This window comes from Colletotrichum scovillei, assembly GCF_011075155.1.
Source record: "Colletotrichum scovillei strain TJNH1 chromosome Unknown Contig00002, whole genome shotgun sequence".
Taxonomy (NCBI): domain Eukaryota; kingdom Fungi; phylum Ascomycota; class Sordariomycetes; order Glomerellales; family Glomerellaceae; genus Colletotrichum; species Colletotrichum scovillei.
The window spans coordinates 1,390,740-1,410,736 of NW_023336260.1; the positions used below are offsets into that span (position 1 = coordinate 1,390,740).

The window sequence follows — 19,997 nt, forward strand, 5'->3', positions numbered from 1 at the left end:
CTTATTATAGCTTGGTCCCATCATCATTCAGGTTGTGCTCGACACCTCAACGTGCCTTTTGGCTGCCAAATCAACGTTTTCAATATTAAAGTGGATTCTGTACCGGCGACACCGACCCGCGATCGGCACCGAAACCCGATTCATAGTCCAAGGCCCATCATCGAAACTTGCGTCATACCCACAGCCGTCAATGCGTTTGTCCCTCTGCTATTCGCTTCGCGCCACCAAACCAGACCGCTCAAGTCCACTTACTAAGGATTGCAGGCTCGTTATCGGGACCCACGATGACCGACTTGACGGGTCTCCGGCAACCTCGGCGACTTGCGAGCGCTCAGGGGAATGACGATGTGCTCCGCCAAAATGTTTGACGGAAGCTTTCTCTAGCTTCTAGACTGATCTGCAGCCCCGTCTTCGATGCATATATAAGTTCATCTGCCGTCTTGGCTTTTCTGAGGTGTCATTCTGCACTGTAGATCTTACATCATTAGACCCTGAACTATCACTTTAATTCTCAACTCTCACATTTCCAACACATCAATGACTTCACTACCATCAAACTACGGCGACCGCCCGGTTGCTGTGCTGGGAGGCGGCGTACTTGGCCGTCGCATCGGTGAGTTCGATTTACATCTAACCATGCCATTTGATCAGTAACCTAACATACCAAACCAGCCTGCACATGGGCATCCGGCGGCTACAACGTCCAGGTCCGCGAACCCGACGCTAAGCAACATCAGCCCTGCCTGGACTACGTCAAGCAAAATGTAGACACATACCCAGCATCAGGTCGCAAGCGCCCCGGAACCGTCCAAGTCTTTACCGACCTCGAAACTGCAGTCGCGAACGCCTGGCTCGTAATCGAAGCCGTCCCTGAGCGGATCCAAATCAAGACAGACACCTTTGCTGACTTGGAGGCTCACGCGCCCGCAGACGCCATCCTCGCCAGCAACTCCTCCTCGTACAGATCTTCAGAAATGCTCGGCAAAGTGAGGGATGAGACCAAGACGCGCATCATGAACACGCATTACTACATGCCCCCGCACAACATGGTCGTCGAGCTGATGACGGACGGCTTCACGAACCCGGAGATCTTCCCCTTCATGACGGAGAGGCAGAAGGAGGTTGGAACTAGGCCGTTTACTGCGCGCAAGGAGTCTACCGGCTTTGTGTTCAACCGGTTGTGGGCTGCGATTAAGAGAGAGACATTGTCGATTCTCGCTGAAGGCGTGTCGAGCCCCGAGGAGATTGATACCTTGTTTTACGAGCTCAGCAAGCACGGCAAGGGTCCTTGCACGATGATGGACGGTAAGTGCAACATTCATCAATCTGTCTGACACAGATCGAGTGACTAATGAAACAACAGAGGTTGGTCTCGACACTGTCGCCTTCATTGAAGACCACTACGTCAAGGAGCGCGGCCTGTCTCCCGAGAACACAGTCGACTTCCTGCAACGCGAGTACATTTCCAAGGGCCGTCTCGGCAACAAGTCATCGAAGGGCGGTCTTTACCCCCATCTCCCCAAGATCGTCGCCCTCGATCTCGGCTTGGCGAACGAAAACGACGCTTCAGCCTCCGGACAGGTTCTCCAACTCTCATCAGAGGGCAAGCTAGAGCGCGTCCTCGTCGACCGGCAACACGTCCCCGACGGCATCGACATTGACGCCAACGACACCCAGCGCATGATCTGGACCTGCATGGGCACACCAGGCAAGCAAGACGGCGCCGTCCTCTCTTCAAACCTCGACGGCACAGATGTCAAGTCCCTCTTCGAGCCCGGTACCATCAACACGCCTAAGCAACTCATCATCGAACCGGCCTCCAAGAAGATTTACTTCTGCGACCGCGAGGGTATGAAAGTCTACCGCTCCAACCTCGACGGAAGCGACCTCGAGACTCTCATCATCGCCGGCAACGACGCCTCAGATTTGAAGACGTGGTGCGTCGGCATCTCCGTCGCGCCGAAGCTGGGCAAGTTCTACTGGACTCAGAAGGGCGCCCCCAAGTCCGGACAGGGCCGCATCTTCTGCGTGAACATTGAGATGCCGGTGGGCAAGACGGCTGAGACAAGAGACGACATCGAGTGTTTCCTCGGCGACTTGCCGGAGCCGATTGACTTGGAGGTTGATGAGGAGACGCATACTATTTTTTGGACTGATCGTGGAGAAATTCCCAAGGGCAACACCCTGAACCGGGCCAACATCGATCCTATGACAGGATTGCTGTTGCTGTCTGAGGGGTCCAAGAAGTATGAGATTTTGGTGAGACACCTCAATGAGGCGATCGGTGTCAAGTTGGACCAGGAGAACGGACATGTTTACTTCAGCGATCTTGGCGGCAGCATTTACCGCTGTAATGTGGATGGATCTGAGAAGAAGAAGATCTTCTCTGACGATAACCGCACTATCTCTGGCATTGCTGTTCTTCGAATTTAGACTTGGTAATCTGAGTGGAATGGATAGTAGACGGTTTAGATGGCGTTTGGGGGTCACAGGAGTTGTTCTGGCGAGAATTGTGTATAGAAGCTATAGATCGATATCCCGGTTTGGGCGGTTGTCTCGTCAATTGAACTTAATCAACGCAATCTCGGCCTTTACGGTACCCCTCTCAAAGTCTCCTTTTCGTCACATCCTTAAAACCCATGACCCATCAACGAGACTCATAATCTCACTGTCCTTTGTAAAAGTTCACACTCACGCCACACATAGTCCAGCACAATTTCCCGACTTGACCTTTTGCATCCCTCTGAAATGAGATAAGGTACGAGGTCCAGTCACTTCTGTCGAGACCTCGTCTCAAACATTGGTCAGCGCTCTCCGGAAGGTAAGACCATACGTCCGCATGATAATGCCACAAGTGGTATTCCTGATCCGCGAGACCATTGACACTCATGCGAAGACCAGTTGATGAGTCTTCGGGCCCAGCTTCGATGTTGAGAGTGGCGATGTCCAGGTTCTCCATTACATACTCCCCAGTGAAGTCGTCCAAGGGCGGAGTAGGCGTCCCCATCTTTCTATGTTCCTCGAGCGGCAATTGAAACAGCCTCTTGAACCTGGTCTTGTAGAGAATTGATGCCTGTTGCGCAGTGAAGACAAAATCAACGGTTGGCTTCAGGCTGTACATCGCCTGGATGATGTCCTGGGCAATCCAGTCGGTAGCGTCAGAGAGGCCAGTACCGTTGGACAGGACGACAATAGCAGACTGTGTCTTTGGGATAAGATACAAGGAACACGTATACCCGGGAACGTCGCCTTGGTGGCCGTAGATGAGTAGGGATTCAGAGTTGGTCCCGAGAACTGGTGAAAGCAGGCTTCGATTCGGGGAGATTAATCCCAGTTTCGAGGGGGTTTGATGATAGCACCACCCGGTGCAGTAGTCGCCATCCTCAACAGAGCTCGGATTGGCCATATTGGCACGATCAAAGATTGGTAATTTGTAACGAATGGGACTGGCGGTGCTTTTCTCATCAAATGATGCCAACAGGCTGGAACACCACTTGAGAAGATCATTCACGGAGCTGCGCAGTCCTCCAGAGCCGCCGTTCATAGAATCCGCAGATAGCTCGGTGGGTTCTATCTTGCACAGCGAGCCGTCTGTCAGACACATGTATGGCGTAGCAATGTTGTCGTCAGTCTTATGGACGCTGCGGAAGGCCGTTGTCCGCTTCATCTCCAATGGGTCGAATAGCTGTTCCTTGAGGAAGTGTCCCCATGTCTGGGATCCAGAAATCCGCTCGATTATTGCACCGGCCAATTCGAATAGGGCGTTGTTGTAATGGAAGTCTGTTCGGAATCCGAACTTCTTTGGTAGAGCGTTGACTATATTGACAACCTCGCTTTTTGGAAGGAGAATACGCCCGTCCATTCCTTGAATGATCTCGTCAAGACCAAATAGGCCGGTCCGATGAGAGCAAATGTCTCGCAGCGTCATGCCATTAAGCATCGCATCGTGATCATATCGACTGTACCCTGGAAGAACTTGGGCCACTGTAGTATCCCAACTCAGCTCCTGACGTTGGACGAGAATGTCTACAGCGGCGGAAACGAAGGCTTTCGAAAGAGATGCAATGCAGTACAGAGTACCGCTGTTTGGTGTTTGGCCAGTCTCTTGGTTGATAATACCCCAGTTGTGTCTAAAAAGTTCTTTCCCATGATGGATGACACCTATTGACAACGCAGGCTGATGGGTGATGTTCATTATTTCCTCCACTGCGTTAAGACGTGACCGGATCACTTCCTCGATTTCCGCGCTCATTGTTCCAGGGACTCGCCGGAGGCGGCTAATCCTCAGTGGTAGAGCTCTGCAGGGGACGAAAGAGGCGGCCGAAAATGTCGCACAAAAGAATCCTCGAAGGCGTACGAGCAGAAGTTGGTGAGAATCTTGGCAGAGTCAGGATTGCCGCCTGAAGCTTTACTTTTAGTTCGGCCGGAAAGCATTATCAGCCTGGAAAGGAGGGGGATGCGTCGATGGGGCGTTCCTTCTGACAGGGATATTTGTTGAGAGTGGTAAACAGGCAAGTGGGCAGGAGGCAAACATGCTACTCTGTTGCAACTTAAGTAGCTTAATATTGTTTAATCTTCTGATCCCTTTGTCTTCAGGTCAGTCTTTAAGCCTCTCTACACACCTCAGTGTTTGACAAACAACTATGCAGCGAGACGGCGGAGCAACCGACCTCCTCACCAGACCGCACTAATTCGTCATCCTGACATCTGACTCGCAGCCCTGACTCTCTACGATCTCAAGATTTCTGGGGTTTTCCTTGGTCTTGGAGAAGAAGCCGCGGATGGTGTACATCTAAAACCTGCGCCAGCCTTTTTGATAAGGTACTTGTTGAGAACCCACGAGATTAGTAGCACCATTCACAAAAGGTAGGCTGACTAGTAATAGGGGCGATAGTCCTCTGGAAGAGGAGAGTATGGTTCGCATTGCAGGGAACTTACGGAGTTGGACAGTCGAATGGGTTCCAGATCGATCAGCTAGTCCCCAAGGTAAATCACCCCTTGCTTCATCTCCATAGAAGAAAAATGGCTATTGTGATTGGATGTGACCGGACGCATCCGTCGCATCAACACACATGTGGGACAGTAAGTCAAACCCCCCACTTCCTGGCACCCCCCTGTTTCTGGCACCCACAAAAACGATGGGATCACAACCCAACCTCCTCATTACTATTAACTATTGATCCTCAACCACACCCACTACAATACAACTGCCAGCCTCACTAGGGCATTCAGAGTCGCTGGATTCAGCCGTAATAACCTCCTTTTCACCCGCTTCGATTTGAGCCCGATGGATATCCCTGATGTTCGCAAACTTCGTGTTGGGATCGATCTGAACAGTCTTCCTCTTCCTAACTGCAGCGTTGGTAACTTGAGCCCTCAGGTGAGCCAGCTGCTGCTGGGCAGCTGCCAGTTGCCAGGCCTGCTCTGTGAAGCCTTTTTTCACCTTCCTGAACAGCAGCCGTTGAGTGCTGGTATCATTGTCGAGTTGGGTGTATAAGTGCAGTTGACCGCTGAGCTCTGCCAGCTTCCTGGGTGTCGACCAGACCACTGCAGAGGAAGCAGAATCCCATGGCTCAACAGGGGTAGTTTGTTGACCATTATGGCATCGCTTTTGCCCCGACTGGTTGGTTTGGGTGTGGTGGGCAGCAGAAGGCTCAGGTAATACCATAGGGTTCATCAGGGCTTAACCATCGCTACAGGGTGTAGACCAGTCCACTTCCAACCACTTCTGATGTTCGAGACTGATAGACCAGCAAGTCGAGCCTTCTGGTAACAGTCCAGGAAGTTCCTTTTACCTATAATGGTAGAGTCGTTCCATTGAGACAAGTAACCGAGCTCCTTCCGATAGGCTGACTTAACAGGGCTGAAGACAGACTGGTCAAGTGGCTGGAGGACATGAGAGGAGTGTGGTGGTAAGAACAGTAAATGGATATTGTTAATATAGCAATTCCACATGAAGTCTGTCGTCGTATGACTCCCATGCCCATCCACAATCAACAGTCGAGCCTCGCCCTCAGCCTCGGGCATAGTCTGTGGGATAAACACCTTCTCTAACCATTCAATGGCAGTTAAGTCTGTAGTCCAGCCATTATCTGTTGCTGTAAACTCCCACCCATCGTATGGAACCAGATGTAATGGAAACCACTGTTGTTGGACCGTCTTCCCTTGAAAATGATAAGAGGACGAAGTGCCCTACCCAAGGCTGAGATACACTCAATGATAGAGACCCATGCCCTCGACCCAGGTTGTTTCTTGCGAACAGACGTCGTCTCAGCCATGCCCAGCACTAACCCATTAGCTCCCTGACCCTCGAGGATGCCAGTCTCATCCATATTATATCTGTTGGCTGGTTTGATGTCCTTGATCTCAGGGATAGCAAGGAACTTAAACCAGTTCCTAATGACCTCAGTAGATGCCCCATTAACGCGTCTAGAATCGATGGAACGACTTCTCTGAACCTTAATGATAGGGTTCCTTCTCACGAAGGCATAGATCCAGCCTTTTCCTAATGGTTTGGTATCCCCAGCAGCAGCCAGAACTCGCTCTGCGAATTCCTTCACCTGTTGGTGCGTTGGTGCGAGGCCCAGCGAAGCCTGAATGCGAACCCATTGTGCCAGCCTCTCCTGGTCAGGAGACAGCCTCTGCCAGTCAGCAAAAGCCACTTTCCTAGTCTGACCACCTTGGAGACGTAGTTGGAGGGTTGATCGTGGTATCCCATACTCCAATGAGGCTCTCTTTTGACTCTTGCCGTTTGAGATGTCCTCGAGAGCCTGACGAAGCTGATCTTCGGTATATTGAGGCATTAGATATAGAAGAAGGTATGTGCAAAAAATGAGCCCATTTGGACTCGAATTGAAAATGTTGTGATAAAAGGAGGTTGGGGGTGGGCATTGCGTTGTGGTGGATTTTCGCGTTTTTGTGGGTGCCAGAAACAGGGGGATGCCGGGAAGTGGGGGGTTTGACTTAATGAAGTGACTTCTTGTCCGCTGATATCGTCTTCCAATACGTACTCGCCCCTAAGAACCTTTTGATGGCCTAATTGATACTCAAATCGATTATTGATCGCAATTTTGAAATGCTTGTCTAGTCAGCATTGAACTTCTGGGTCCTTTCAGTGATTGAAATTTACCTCCCAACAAAACATCCACTCCATTGGAATCTCGATTACGGAGCCAAATGGATCTTCAAAGAGTAGGTGAGACTTGGAGGCTCGGCCTGGGCCACTGTAAGATCTTGTGCTTATTTCATTCTCACGTTTCTCCACGAGAAGCTTCATGGTAGTTTCAACCACGGCGGAGAGTTCCTGTACACTTGAAGTATTGTTGCTGATTTGCTGCACCAACTTCTGATCTTGTGTTGCTTTCGATTTCAAGTGATCACTCGCAGTAGCCGACGTGGTTATCAGGACTTTGATACTGGCATGCTGTTCCGAAAGCCGTACATTCTGTCGCTCGATATCTTCGGATATGTCTTGCACCTTTGAAAGCACCTCTTGGTATCGCTTCTCCAATGTAGAATTGTTGACGCGAACTGCATTGCTACAAGGTCTTGTGAGTATATGTACCATTGTGTGGACCGACTAGATTCCTTAAGATTTGAGAAGTGGCAAGCAAGGATATGGATGTTATACCGATTGTAAGTGACCAATAGAAGAGTTAAACTGTGGGTGGCCCATGATAGCTTTTCTCGTAGCTTTTGAAGTCGCTCCTTTTCTTTGAAAGCATATCCCATCTTTTTACCGATGGTCCTTGGGTTCAGTCGATGCTCCTGGCCACTAAAAGACGGTCCGTACTTCGTTTGAAAATAATCCAGAGCTTCTTGTAGGTCTGACGCGCAATCTCGGCAGACTGATTGGATCAGGAAATTGATTCCTGATAACTGTTTGGGGTGTTCTCGTTCTTGATATGTTGCAACGACCTATGTCAAGAGGTTAGACGTCCCACAGTAGTGCAAGTGCTTCCGGCATACTCGAAAGCCCCGCCCGGGCACACTGGGATTCCTGGAAATGAATTAGCTGACAGACTTGCCAAACAAGGCGTAGCCCTTGCGCTATTATACCCTCTGCTACTAGCCTCTTACGTTAGAATAATAAAAATAGCCCGGGTACGAGCCTATAATTATTATTAATAATAGTAAAATGAGTTTAAGTAGAAGCTTAAGTTTAGGTATATTAGAATTATTATAGCCCTCTATTACTTTTTAAAACTAAACTTATTTTATTTATTATTATATTACTTTTTTATAGCTTATTTTAATTACGGTTATTTTTATTTTTATTATAAATACTTTTATTATAAAAATAATTTTTAATATAATTATAAATAGAAATTTATATTAATTTATATAATATATTATTTTAAAAATTATTAAATTTAAGTATAATAGTTAATTATTAATAATTAAAATAGCCTAGGTTTTTATTATTCTTAATAAGCTAAATTAAAGCTTATTAGAACGCTCTAATTAAAGATTTAGTAATATTTAAAAGTTTAAATAAATAATATATTATCATAAAGCTTATTTTTATAAAAGGATAAAAAGCCTGAGATAGTTCCTTTTAAGTTTTATTATATACTTATTAACGATTTTTAAATTATAATTTTATTTTACTCCTTTTTATACTTAGAATTCTAAATAATTTAGAATAATATAAGAAAATATAAAAATATTTTTATAAGCGTTTTCGTTTATATAAAGAAGATTTTTTTATTACTAAGTATTATAAATAAGTAATATAAAGTTATTAAAAATCGTTCGTTTTTATAAAGTTAAGGACCTTTATTAGCTGTTACGACCCAACACGCATGACAAGGCCAGGGCCTGCCCCACAGGACCTACGGCGGCTACCACACCATATATGCGGGAACACGAACTCAGGGCGACTCCTCTCGGGACGGAAGAACTATGGGACAAGTCACGTGACGATAAGAGATAAGGAACTCCGTACGTTCGAGATACGGGGTCCGTCCTTTCACGATACGGAACCCGTATGTTCAGAACACGGGAACCGTTGGGTAAACATACGGACAAAGAATATGTTCAGGAACGAGACTTGTATATAGTGTGGACTTGAGCCGGGCACAAGGACAGACTTCCATAGCTTCTTCAGCAATCAACTTAGTATCAGATCTTACGATCGCTTTCAGCTATCTTCACTGAGAACCCCTTCTGACAAGACTACGATTGATCACCGAAGCCTTACCCACCTTACGATTTACAGACATAGCTTCAGGGAAGCTATCCACGACTACGACACTGTTTACTTAGTTATCGCAGCCTCAACTTCTGCTAACATACTCACTACGACTAGCTGGCCGTAACACTTTGATTGCTCCTGTTCAGTAAGTTCACTCTACGAAAAACTAACTAAACAGTACGAACGATGTCGTCCCGCGCCTCAGCCAAATCTCCTACCCCGGGCTCTTCAGCCTCTTCCAAGCAACCTGTTCGAAGCCTGGCCGAGGAAATGGAGACAGCTCTATGAACGTCGACTCCGACGATGAGGTCACCCTCAAAAAGACCTGATCGACTCCGCGAGAGAGTCAAGAAAGGAGACGCAGACATCGCCAAGGTACAGACCATGTACAACGAAACCGCGAATGAGCTCCAAAACCTCAAGATCATGATCCAGCAGTTCGGGAATGGCCTCAGCGCATTCAGGACCTGGAGAACGAAGTCATCCGACTCAGAGAACAAGAAGCAAGTACCAATGTTCAGGCGCTTCAGGAGAGGTCAACACTCTCCGAGCCGCTGCCAACATCATTGGTACCCCATCCAGGGAGGACGACAGAAACTCAAACTCAGCGCACCCATCACCTATGACGGCAGGTACTCTCAAGGGATTTCTGATTCAAGTCAAAACTATCAGAACTTCCATCACGGAGACTTCACCAGCGAAACCGAGAAAGTTGTGCACGCCGCCAGCTTCCTCAGGGGACGAGCCCTCAAGTGGTTTGAACCTATCCAGGAAGAATATCTCAGCAAAGAAACTCTTGACGAGTGCTCTACTGAAGTACGCGACATCTACAGTAACTTCAATGGATTCGAAGAAGCTCTCAGGTCCCTATTCCAGGACCCTGACGAGAAACGACAAGCTGAACGCGACCTAGCGCAGCTACGACAAACCAAATCGGCAAAGGAATATTCCGCCGAATTCAGACGTCTCAGTGCCCAACTGGACCTCACTGACGACACCAAAATGTTCATGTTCTACCAAGGACTGAAGGACGAAGTCAAGGACGAGCTGGTCAAGCTCGACAGACCAGAAGACTTCCTTCAGTACGGAGAACTCGCCATCAGAATTGACAACCGACTCTATGAACGCAAGAAGGAAAGGAAGGAACGACCTAACACCGGACGCAAGTACCAATGGCAACCTCAACGCAGTTTCCAGGCGAACCAGCGACCTCGCAACAACTGGAACAACAACCGACAAAGCACTGCCTACGGACAACATGACGGTCCCATGGATCTCAGTGTCGCCAAGAGAGAAGACAACCGCCCCAGGAAGGACTTCAAATGCTACAACTGCGACAAGCCAGGACACATGGCTAGAGACTGCCGACAACCCAAACGCATCCAACACCAACCCGTTCCAGAAAAACGAGCCAATATCGCGAGCAAGGAAATTCCCCACGCACAACTCTCATGGACGGCTTGCTACGACGACAACTGCCTTATTCACCAAGACAGTAAGGAACAAACCGGATGGTACCCTAAAAAACCCAAGAACAACGAACGACCCGGATACGACACCACCCCACCACCTGTCAAGACCCTAGCGGTGGCAACCAAAGAAGAAGAGATACCCATCTACCGACCTCTCACCCTCGAGGATAACAACATCGAATGTGTCGCCATACTCTCTCAAATCTGCCAGAATATAGAAGAGAAGGCCAAGACAGACCCCATCATGAAGGATACCCTTCATCTCCTTGAAGAAAGAATCATGCAAAGACTTCAGGCAAGTACAAGGAGCAACTCCTCAAATTCGAAGAGAGGCCCCGACACAGAAGAAATCATGGGTAATCTCGTCCACATGGCACGACGAAACAACAAGAAACAATCCCTTAGGAAGAAGGGACCCCATCGGACGACATCCCGACCAAATCCATCTGTGTGATGCGACGAGACGACGGAAACAAAAATTCATTCGCAAGGTCAAAGAACAACTCAAGAACCTAGAACGCGAAGACAAAATCAAGTAATCAAGAGGCCCAATCTTGACTTCGAAATCAAGAATGGAAAGGTAGACTTTCGACTCAAGAAGGACGAACTTGAGATCGGCTCCAGCAGCCACACCTTCGACGAAGAATCACCTATGATTCGGACGAACCTCGCGACGTCGCTCGACGACGTGCTCAGACGGAGATCGACCATGGATTCTATCCTAGTGTGGACGACACCAGCTCTGATGAGGAACCCGAAGAACCACGGTGTAAGAACATTGATCCGTACGAAGACGACCAGACAGTACAGTTCCACGGAACTAGTCAACCTAAGGAAGTACCTATGACACCACTAGTCAAAGGAGATGGCTCCTTGCTCAACACCAAGGACGCATTCCACGAAGAATTATTTTGGGCAGAATGCCTCGACGATAAGTGTCTCTGGCATCTCTCACCCAAGAAAGTCGCTTCTACCCCGAAGACGCGACGACCGACCTATCAAGGACGTCTACGTCGACGACCAACTACCGAACTGGACGCTCACATACTTCAATGGACTCGACAAGGCAACATTCGAACCAGACCCATGCTTTCCTATGCGATGCCAGAACAGCAACGACATGGAATGGGACGAATGTAGACACGACCATTGTCAGATCCACTACGTTCCCAAATCCCAAGCCTGGAGGGAACGAGAGGAACAAATTGAACAAGAAGCACGACTGAGAAACAGACTGTCAAAAAACTAGGAAGGCCAATCGCAAAGGAACGACGAAAGGCGAAAATCGAAGACAAGTTCCTATGTGCAACCAGACAGTGCAACGACGCACACCTATGGGTCAAACTCGAAATACACGGACACAGACTGCGCGCTATAATCGACAGCGGCGCACAGGAAGTTTCATATCACCAAGAGTAATGAACAAACTCGACCTACCATGGGTATGGAAGGACAATCCATACAAACTACAAACGGTAGAAGGAGAAAGAGTTGACTATGATGACGGATATGTCAATCGAGAGACCGTACACCTTTCGACATATATCAACGATCAACAAGAACAACTACAGTACGACATCACGGAGATTGGAGACATCGACGTCATCCTAGGAATCTCGTGGTTACGAAAACACAACCCACGGATAGATTGGACCACTGGCCAGGTCCTATGGGAAAATCCAGTCACTGAACGACCTAAGAAAAAGGGTTCAAACGGATTTCAAGCAACACCTGAAGAACAAGAACAAACACGATACATAGCCTTCATCAGGACGATAGAAGACGACAGGATGTTCGCACCCGGTACCGACGATCGAGGATCGCAACGACTCCAGACTATACCCGAGGTACCGGATATACACGAAACTATTCATGGAACCTGAAGAAACAGGGTTACCAGAACACAGCAGCTGGGATATGGAAATCGAACTCAAAGAAGGAACGCAACCCGGTTCTATCAATATACCCTATGAATCAAGAAGAACAAGACTATCTCGACGAGTACATCGACGAGAAGCTCGAAAAGGACATATTCGACCTTCGAAATCCCCGCAGGATTCCCTTATTCTTCGTACCAAAGAAAGGAGGAAAATCGAGACCAGTTATCGACTACAGGAAACTCAACGAAATCACGAAGAAGAATTGCTATCCTTTACCTCATCACTGAGCTCAGAGACCTACTTCACGGAGCCAACTGGTTCACCGCGATAGATCTCAAGGAAGCATTCAACCAGATTCGAATCAAGGAAGGAGACGAGTGGAAGACGGCATTTCGGACTCGCAGAGGACTCTTCGAGTACCTCGTCATGCCCTTCGGACTTACCAATGCTCCGGCAACCTTTCAAACGATGGTCAACCACGTACTCCGGGAGTTCGTTGACATCTTTGTTGTTGTCTACATTGATGATGTTCTCATCTTCTCTCCCGACCTCGAAACACACAAGGAGCATGTCCACATGGTATTTCAGAAACTCCAGGATGCCAAACTGTACGCCGAACCCTCCAAGTGCGAGTTTCACGTACAGAAGGTAGACTTCCTCGGATACACCATCACGCCAGGACAAATCCACATGCAAGCATCAAAGGTGGAAGCAGTCGGGACTGGCCTACACCGCAGAACGTCAAGGACGTACAAGGATTCTTGGGATTCGTCAACTTCTATCGACGATTTCTCAGGGACTATGCCAACATCGTCAGACCTCTCAACAACTTGACACGAAAGGATGCCCCATTCATTTGGGATCCCAAGTGCGAAGAAGCATTCACCAAGGTCAAAAATATGGTCGTCTCGGAACCAGTTACCAGAATTCCAGACCCCCGGAAGCCCTTTGAAGTCGAGACTGACGCCTCAGACTTCGCCATGGGAGCGGTCTTGGGACAACGAGACGAACAAGAGCTTCACCCATGTTGTTTCTACTCCAAAGCATTTCACGGAGCAGAATTGAATTGGCAAATCCGACAAAGAACTGATGGCCATCATCGAAGCATTTCGAGAATGGAGACCACAGTTATCCGGAACCAAGCATGAAGTCACAGTCTACACAGACCACAAGAATCTCGCGAACTTCGACAAACAAGAACCTGAACAAACGACAAGTCAGATGGAGCGAGTTCCTATCTGAATACAACTTCCGAATCATTTATCGGAAAGGTTCAGAAAACAGCAGAGCAGACGCTCTCAGCAGAAGACCCGACCACGAAGTCACGGTCCCCGAGGAGACACAGGTTATCCTCAAACAAGAAGAAGACGGTAGCCTTGTACCAACTACGAAGCTTCTTATGATAGCCAGAAGGATCAGTACCAGCCCGACTGGAAGGATGACCCCTGAGCTCATCATGGAAATTCACAGTGCACCTGCACACGGTCACCAAGGAGTTACCAAAACGTGGAAACGGATTCGCCAGCACTACGACAAATCCGCCACACGCGCAGAAATTGCGGAAGCAATTAAGGACTGTGCGACCTGCAAGAAAAGCAAGAACAGCCCGCACAAGCCCTATGGCGAGCTGCAACCATTGCAACCACCAACGGAAGCATGGCAATCAATCTCATGGGACTTTATCGTCAAACTACCAAAGTCCAAAGAACCACTCACGAACGTATGGTACGACAGCATCTTGGTTATAGTCGATCGACTCACCAAGTTCGCCCACTTTATACCTTACAAAGAGGCCAGCAGCGCAGAGGTTAGCGTACACGTTCCTCAAAATCGTTGTTGCCAACCACGGTACGCCGAAGGAAATTATCTCTGACAGAGGCTCTCTGTTTACTTCAAAGTTTTGGAGATCCCTGATCTCGCAACTTGTACAGATCACAAACTGTCAACCTCTTTCCACCCGCAGACCGATGGACAGACAGAAAGAATCAACCAGATTCTCGAGACATACCTCCGTTGTTATGTGAACTACGATCAGAACAACTGGGTAACATTGTTACCAATGGCCCAATTCGCATACAACAGTGCAGTTGGCGAAAGCACAAGAGAATCCCGTTCTACTTGAACTACGGATATCAGCCAACAGTGTACGGAGAAGCACGACAAGGACCACAAGCTGTTAAAGCAGTGGCCAGCGTGGCAAAACTCAAAGAAATCCAGAAGAAAGCATCTTTGGATCTCGAGCTTGTACGTCAACGCATGAAGAAAAACGCGAATAGATCAAGGATTGGAGGACCAACCTTGGAAGAGGAGATAGCGCCTACCTCCTTCGCCGCAACATCAAAACAAAACGACCAAGCGACAAACTGGACTACAAAAAGCTCGGACCTTTCGAAATCATTCAGAAAGTCTCAAACGTCAACTACAAGTTGAGACTACCAGACACGATGAAGTGTCATCCAGTCTTTCACATTTCACTTCTCGAACCAGCACCTAAGGGCTCACACACAGAAGATTGCATCATCGTGGAACCCAATGAACCAGAATACGAAGTCGAAAAATCATCGACCATAGAGTCAGGAACGAAACAAAAGAATTCTTAATCAAATGGAAAAACTACGGACACGAGGAAAACACATGGGAACCCGTCACGAACCTCCAGAACTCTCGACAGCTTCTCGAGGATTACCAGAAGACGACACCAACGGCCCCAGGGACGCGAACTCGTCGCCAATCCCGAAAGAAGGCCAGTCGGCATCATTAGAAACGCCAGCAGCCTGGAGATCGCTCACGACCCACCGCTCGTGAGCATCCAGCGCAGGAAGAACACCATCCTCTTCTTCCAACTCCTGCATACCACGAGCAAAAGTTTCCACATGCCTCTCCTTCACTTTCTTTCGGATCGCCCGGATACGAGCAAGACGGCCCGCTGCCTCAGCAACCTCTGACTGTATCCGAGCCAGTTTTTCATGAAGATCGAGCAAGGCGTCGCTAGCCTGCTCCTCCTTCTCTTCCATTCTTGACGCTGGTCACTCAGCCGTTGCACTACGAAATAGTCAGCCTAAGAAACCGGAACAACGGCGGAAGCACGAACGACTCGATGCCACAACGAGACCATCGCAAGAACGCTTCAGGTTTTTGCAGCCTTGGCACGTTTTGGCGCCATCAGCCATCCGACATGGACGTTTGGCGCGAAAACACCGAGTGCAGGGCATAACGTCGCTAGAACCAAAACGATCAAACACGTCGTCACAAGCCGACCGAAGTTTCGAGATAGTGTTTTTCAAAGAACGTTTTTCAACACGACCTGACATCGTGTCAGCACATTGCGCTAGAAAGGCAAGCTTGATGATTCCCCAACCTGGGAACAAGGGACCTACTTATAGGCCTAGAGGACTAGACCTTTGAGAGGAGCTGATGTTACGACCCAACACGCATGACAAGGCCAGGGCCTGCCCCACAGGACCTACGGCGGCTACCACACCATATATGCGGGAACACGAACTCAGGGCGACTCCTCTCGGGACGGAAGAACTATGGGACAAGTCACGTGACGATAAGAGATAAGGAACTCCGTACGTTCGAGATACGGGGTCCGTCCTTTCACGATACGGAACCCGTATGTTCAGAACACGGGAACCGTTGGGTAAACATACGGACAAAGAATATGTTCAGGAACGAGACTTGTATATAGTGTGGACTTGAGCCGGGCACAAGGACAGACTTCCATAGCTTCTTCAGCAATCAACTTAGTATCAGATCTTACGATCGCTTTCAGCTATCTTCACTGAGAACCCCTTCTGACAAGACTACGATTGATCACCGAAGCCTTACCCACCTTACGATTTACAGACATAGCTTCAGGGAAGCTATCCACGACTACGACACTGTTTACTTAGTTATCGCAGCCTCAACTTCTGCTAACATACTCACTACGACTAGCTGGCCGTAACATTAGCGTATTTTTTAAAATTAAAGAGGTTAAATTAGTAATAGTTTAGCTTAGGTATAAGGAAAAAAGTATATATTAATAAATTATTTAATTTATTATATATCTATAGAGGCGGTATAGTATATTATATACTTAAAAGGGCGCTCTGGTTAATCGCGGCTGCGGCCGCTGTCCCTGATGATGTTAAATACTACTACTACTACTACTAATATACTCGAAAGCCCTTGTGTCTGTTCATGATTTTTCCACTTACATTTTGCAGGATTTGTACGAATCGATCGAGGTCGTCTCGTAAGTCCTTGTAATTAGAAACGCTGCCGCCGGTATGACTTAACGCTTTGCTGGCGGCAATACCAATCTGGCAAAGCTGTAGAATGTCTCCCAAACTGCCAAATGTGAAGCCAATCGACATCTTGGGATGTGCAAAGGTTGGTAAGCCACGGTTGTATGGGTAGCGGTTGAAAGTTGCTGTACTGAGGCAGCGCTCCTTTAGATGGATTAAGAACATCAGGCTCCGGAGAAGACTGGTTGGGCATGCCGCTGTTTTGAAGGGATCTTCGCAGGCAAATTGCTTGTTGTCCAGCCACACTTTGGGCAGACCTCGACACCTGATGCAGCCGCGATTGGTAGAGATTGACGTGTCCTGCATGCACGTCGTGGCTGAGCCACTAAGACATGCTGTACTACAAAAATGCCTGATGGTGTCCTGTGTCATTCGAATTGGGTATTGACGCATAGCTAAGTATCTAATCGTTGCATGTGCTACTGTACGCCCAATGAAGTGAGGATAATATCTCAAAGATATAGCGTCTTGATACAGACGTTTGAAAAGGCACTGACAGTTTTTATGACTTTCTCATTTTATTACTAGCATAAGCCCTTGGCTACATGTATCTACAATCCAAGCAGATTGTTTAGGTCAACAACACTAATGCTGACCTGGTTGGTGCTGCTAGGAGGCAATCTTCCACCACCAATAATAGCCAACTTGCTACCATCATCAAGCACCGCCAGAGCACGAGAGTAAGCGTTAGGCTGGGGAACAGCATACTCCACCCAAGCACTAGCATCACCCAGAGCTCGGTTGACGAAGATATTCGACTGGCTGCCGCCGCTAAGCACGATGGTACCATTGACACCGCCGACGGGGGACCAGACGACGTAAGGCGAGCTGACGGGGCGGGTGCCGGAGGTGGAGATAAGCGAGATGCTGGGAGCGGCGAGAATGTTGAGCGGGTCGGCGGTGAGGCGGTAGTGCACGCGGCAGCCATCGGTACCGCAGACCTCGTAGGCGAAGATGAAGTCGTCGTTGGGCAGCTTGGCGATGACGGGCATGCCAGGGCGTGCCTCGTAGGCGTTGTCATCGTGGACATCGTCAACGATGGCGCTCCAGGTCTTGAGGTCGGTGGTGGTCTGGTGGGACAGCTTCTGGCCGTACTTCGTGTCGCGCTGGTCGGCGTAGTAGATGATGAGCTCGCCGTTGTAGAGCCTGCGTAGGGAAGGATTGGTCAGCGAAGATCACAAGTTATGTCCGTAAAGCGGGAAATAGACTTACAAGAAGTGAGGCTCCCACACGGGAGTCAGGCCGTTATTGGGCAGGGCCTCGCCTCCGCTGGCGACACTGCTGAGGAACTCCCAGTTGGCACCGCCATCGGTGCTGACGTAGACATCGATCTTGGTCAAGCTCAAATCCGTCGGGATGCTGTTGCCAGCGAGCAGGATAGTGCCGGCGGGATAGCCAGCGAAAGCCTCCGGGAGCTCGTAGAGGAAGGGCTGGTAGCGCAGACCCCAGCCGTTGACGGTGTCCTGAACACGGCCGATCTCAGCCCAGGTGGCTCCACCGTCTTGAGAGCGGTAGACGGGGAAGTAGACGATGGGAGGCTCGGGAGAGTAGTTCTCCCAGGTGGCGATCAGGTCACCAGAGTCCAGCTGGATGGTGCGGGCGTACAGCACGCGGGGGTCGACCCAGCCGGCGTTTGATGGCGGGGAGAAGATGACATTGTTCGAAATGGTTCCGGTAGCTTGACGGGCCTCGACTGGGGTTGGGACAGGGCTCGCGACAGCCTGGTAGGAGAGCAGACTGGCAATGCCAGCAACGGCGGCTCCGAGGAACTTCATGATGTGATTTTCCGAACACTGATCTCGTGGAAAATGGGAGAGATGATGAGGCCGACGGCGAGAGAGTCAGGTGCCTTGAGGGACGACGAGAGCCGGCATTGCTCGAGCAGCGGGGTATTATATACGCCGCCGCCATTGAGCTTCGAGAGAGGGGATACGATGTCAACGCCAAGACAATGTCAACCTGATCATCATCAATAGCTTCGCAAGCTCGGAAGAAAGCTTTCCTTGATTTCGTGACTCGTAAACGAGTGATGGGAATCCACCCCCAAGACGGTAGAGTGGCCGCGTTGGGGTTAGCTGACAGCACATGCAGGTCCGACACCGTGATCATTGGCGCGTATGGTGTGTTTTGTTTTCGCAGACAGCAATGTGACCTCATAGAAAGGCCGTCACATCGGTCAAAAGCTCGCCGAGGGCAGTGTTACATTCCCCGCGTCTTAGTTCATTGCCGTTGAGATCTGGGGATTTGTGTGGGGATATCCCAGCCATGTTGATGGGTGATTGCCGAAGCTTAAAGACGCGCGCCAATGAGGTTGGCTCTTCTTCGGATCCGGCCGGGGATCAGCAAAATTGAAAGACTTCACAAGTATGGAGTACACGTGCAACTGACAGTTTGGGTTCTTGAACTACAACTTTCCAAGGCCTAAGGTTTTATGAAGCGTTTGGTAGAAATTCGTTTAAACATGTCTCTTCGGGCCCAATTGGCAATCAGACCCGCAAATGGCGTAACCTCGCGATGCCGCCCTTGGGATCATGCGATGCCCGTCACACCACAGGAGTAGGTACGTCCGGACCGGGGTAACAAGACTCTTGAGCCGAGGTATCGGGACAACGCCGCGCAGTTGGTTGCTGGCAGCTTTCCTTCGGCCAGGCACCAAGCATCGTCAACACATCGATCGTCAACACCCTTGTGGAAGTCGCATACCTTATGTACCTCAACTGATGTCTGGGTCTAACAGCGCATTGCAGATCTTTCGGGCTTACCCGGTCGAATAATCGATGTAGCCAGTCTTTATTGCCCTCAAACTATTGTCTTGGCTTGATCCGCAACTTTACGAATGCGCTAGGGGAAGATCACTGACATTGAAAGCCTGAGCCATGGCTGGCTCAACTTTCGAATTCTATCTGATCAATAAGGACTGTCCATGTCGTTTCCAGCAGCGAGGAAAAGTCTCGCCCGTATTTTGATGTCAATGGCGCGGAAGTACCAATCCAACGCAAAATTCAACCTTGGAATAGATGCTTTCATGCAGCTAAACTACCTATGAGACAAGTAGGACGCCGAATTCGGCCTACCGTTCACTCATTCGATATAGGTATCATAGAATTACTTGACCAATACAGTCACTGTCTCTGTGTACGATGGACGTACAGAGGTT

At 49.0% G+C, this 19,997-nt stretch overlaps 5 protein-coding genes across 5 annotated transcripts; 1 reads left to right on the forward strand and 4 right to left on the reverse strand.

Annotated features, from left to right (window-relative positions):
- Positions 1-395: 395 nt before the first annotated feature.
- Positions 396-2,484, forward strand: HER10_EVM0002586 (3-hydroxyacyl-CoA dehydrogenase). Its single transcript, XM_035472292.1, has 3 exons — positions 396-613; positions 673-1,305; positions 1,364-2,484. The coding sequence occupies exons 1-3, from the start codon at positions 538-540 to the stop codon at positions 2,431-2,433; spliced, it is 1,779 nt and encodes a 592-aa protein (XP_035336985.1). The 5' UTR covers positions 396-537; the 3' UTR covers positions 2,434-2,484.
- A 287-nt stretch (positions 2,485-2,771) lies between these two features.
- On the reverse strand, positions 2,772-3,940 carry HER10_EVM0008303 (uncharacterized protein; the record flags this gene model as incomplete). The annotated part of the gene is made up of 2 exons (XM_035477830.1): positions 2,772-2,777; positions 2,834-3,940. The coding sequence occupies 2 exons, from the start codon at positions 3,938-3,940 to the stop codon at positions 2,772-2,774; spliced, it is 1,113 nt and encodes a 370-aa protein (XP_035337431.1).
- Positions 3,941-5,173: 1,233 nt separating this feature from the next.
- Positions 5,174-5,677, reverse strand: HER10_EVM0002669 (transposase; the record flags this gene model as incomplete). The annotated part of the gene is made up of 1 exon (XM_035472371.1): positions 5,174-5,677. One exon carries the CDS (start codon positions 5,675-5,677, stop codon positions 5,174-5,176), a length of 504 nt encoding a protein of 167 aa, XP_035336992.1.
- A 9,444-nt stretch (positions 5,678-15,121) lies between these two features.
- On the reverse strand, positions 15,122-15,562 carry HER10_EVM0006009 (uncharacterized protein; the record flags this gene model as incomplete). The annotated part of the gene is made up of 1 exon (XM_035475607.1): positions 15,122-15,562. One exon carries the CDS (start codon positions 15,560-15,562, stop codon positions 15,194-15,196), a length of 369 nt encoding a protein of 122 aa, XP_035337249.1. The 3' UTR covers positions 15,122-15,193.
- A 1,829-nt stretch (positions 15,563-17,391) lies between these two features.
- On the reverse strand, positions 17,392-18,615 carry HER10_EVM0001710 (glycoside hydrolase family 93; the record flags this gene model as incomplete). Its single annotated transcript, XM_035471449.1, has 2 exons — positions 17,392-17,986; positions 18,053-18,615. The coding sequence occupies 2 exons, from the start codon at positions 18,613-18,615 to the stop codon at positions 17,392-17,394; spliced, it is 1,158 nt and encodes a 385-aa protein (XP_035336923.1).
- Positions 18,616-19,997: the final 1,382 nt, after the last annotated feature.

What these genes read in the sequence shown, in the direction of transcription:
- HER10_EVM0002586 (XM_035472292.1), top strand. Translation starts at nt 538, where the DNA reads ATGACTTCACTACCATCAAACTACGGCGACCGCCCGGTTGCTGTGCTG. An exon ending in CGTACTTGGCCGTCGCATCG is followed by an intron (nt 614 to 672) that starts GTGAGTTCGATT and finishes ATACCAAACCAG; the next exon opens with CCTGCACATGGGCATCCGGC. An exon ending in TCCTTGCACGATGATGGACG is followed by an intron (nt 1,306 to 1,363) that starts GTAAGTGCAACA and finishes ATGAAACAACAG; the next exon opens with AGGTTGGTCTCGACACTGTC.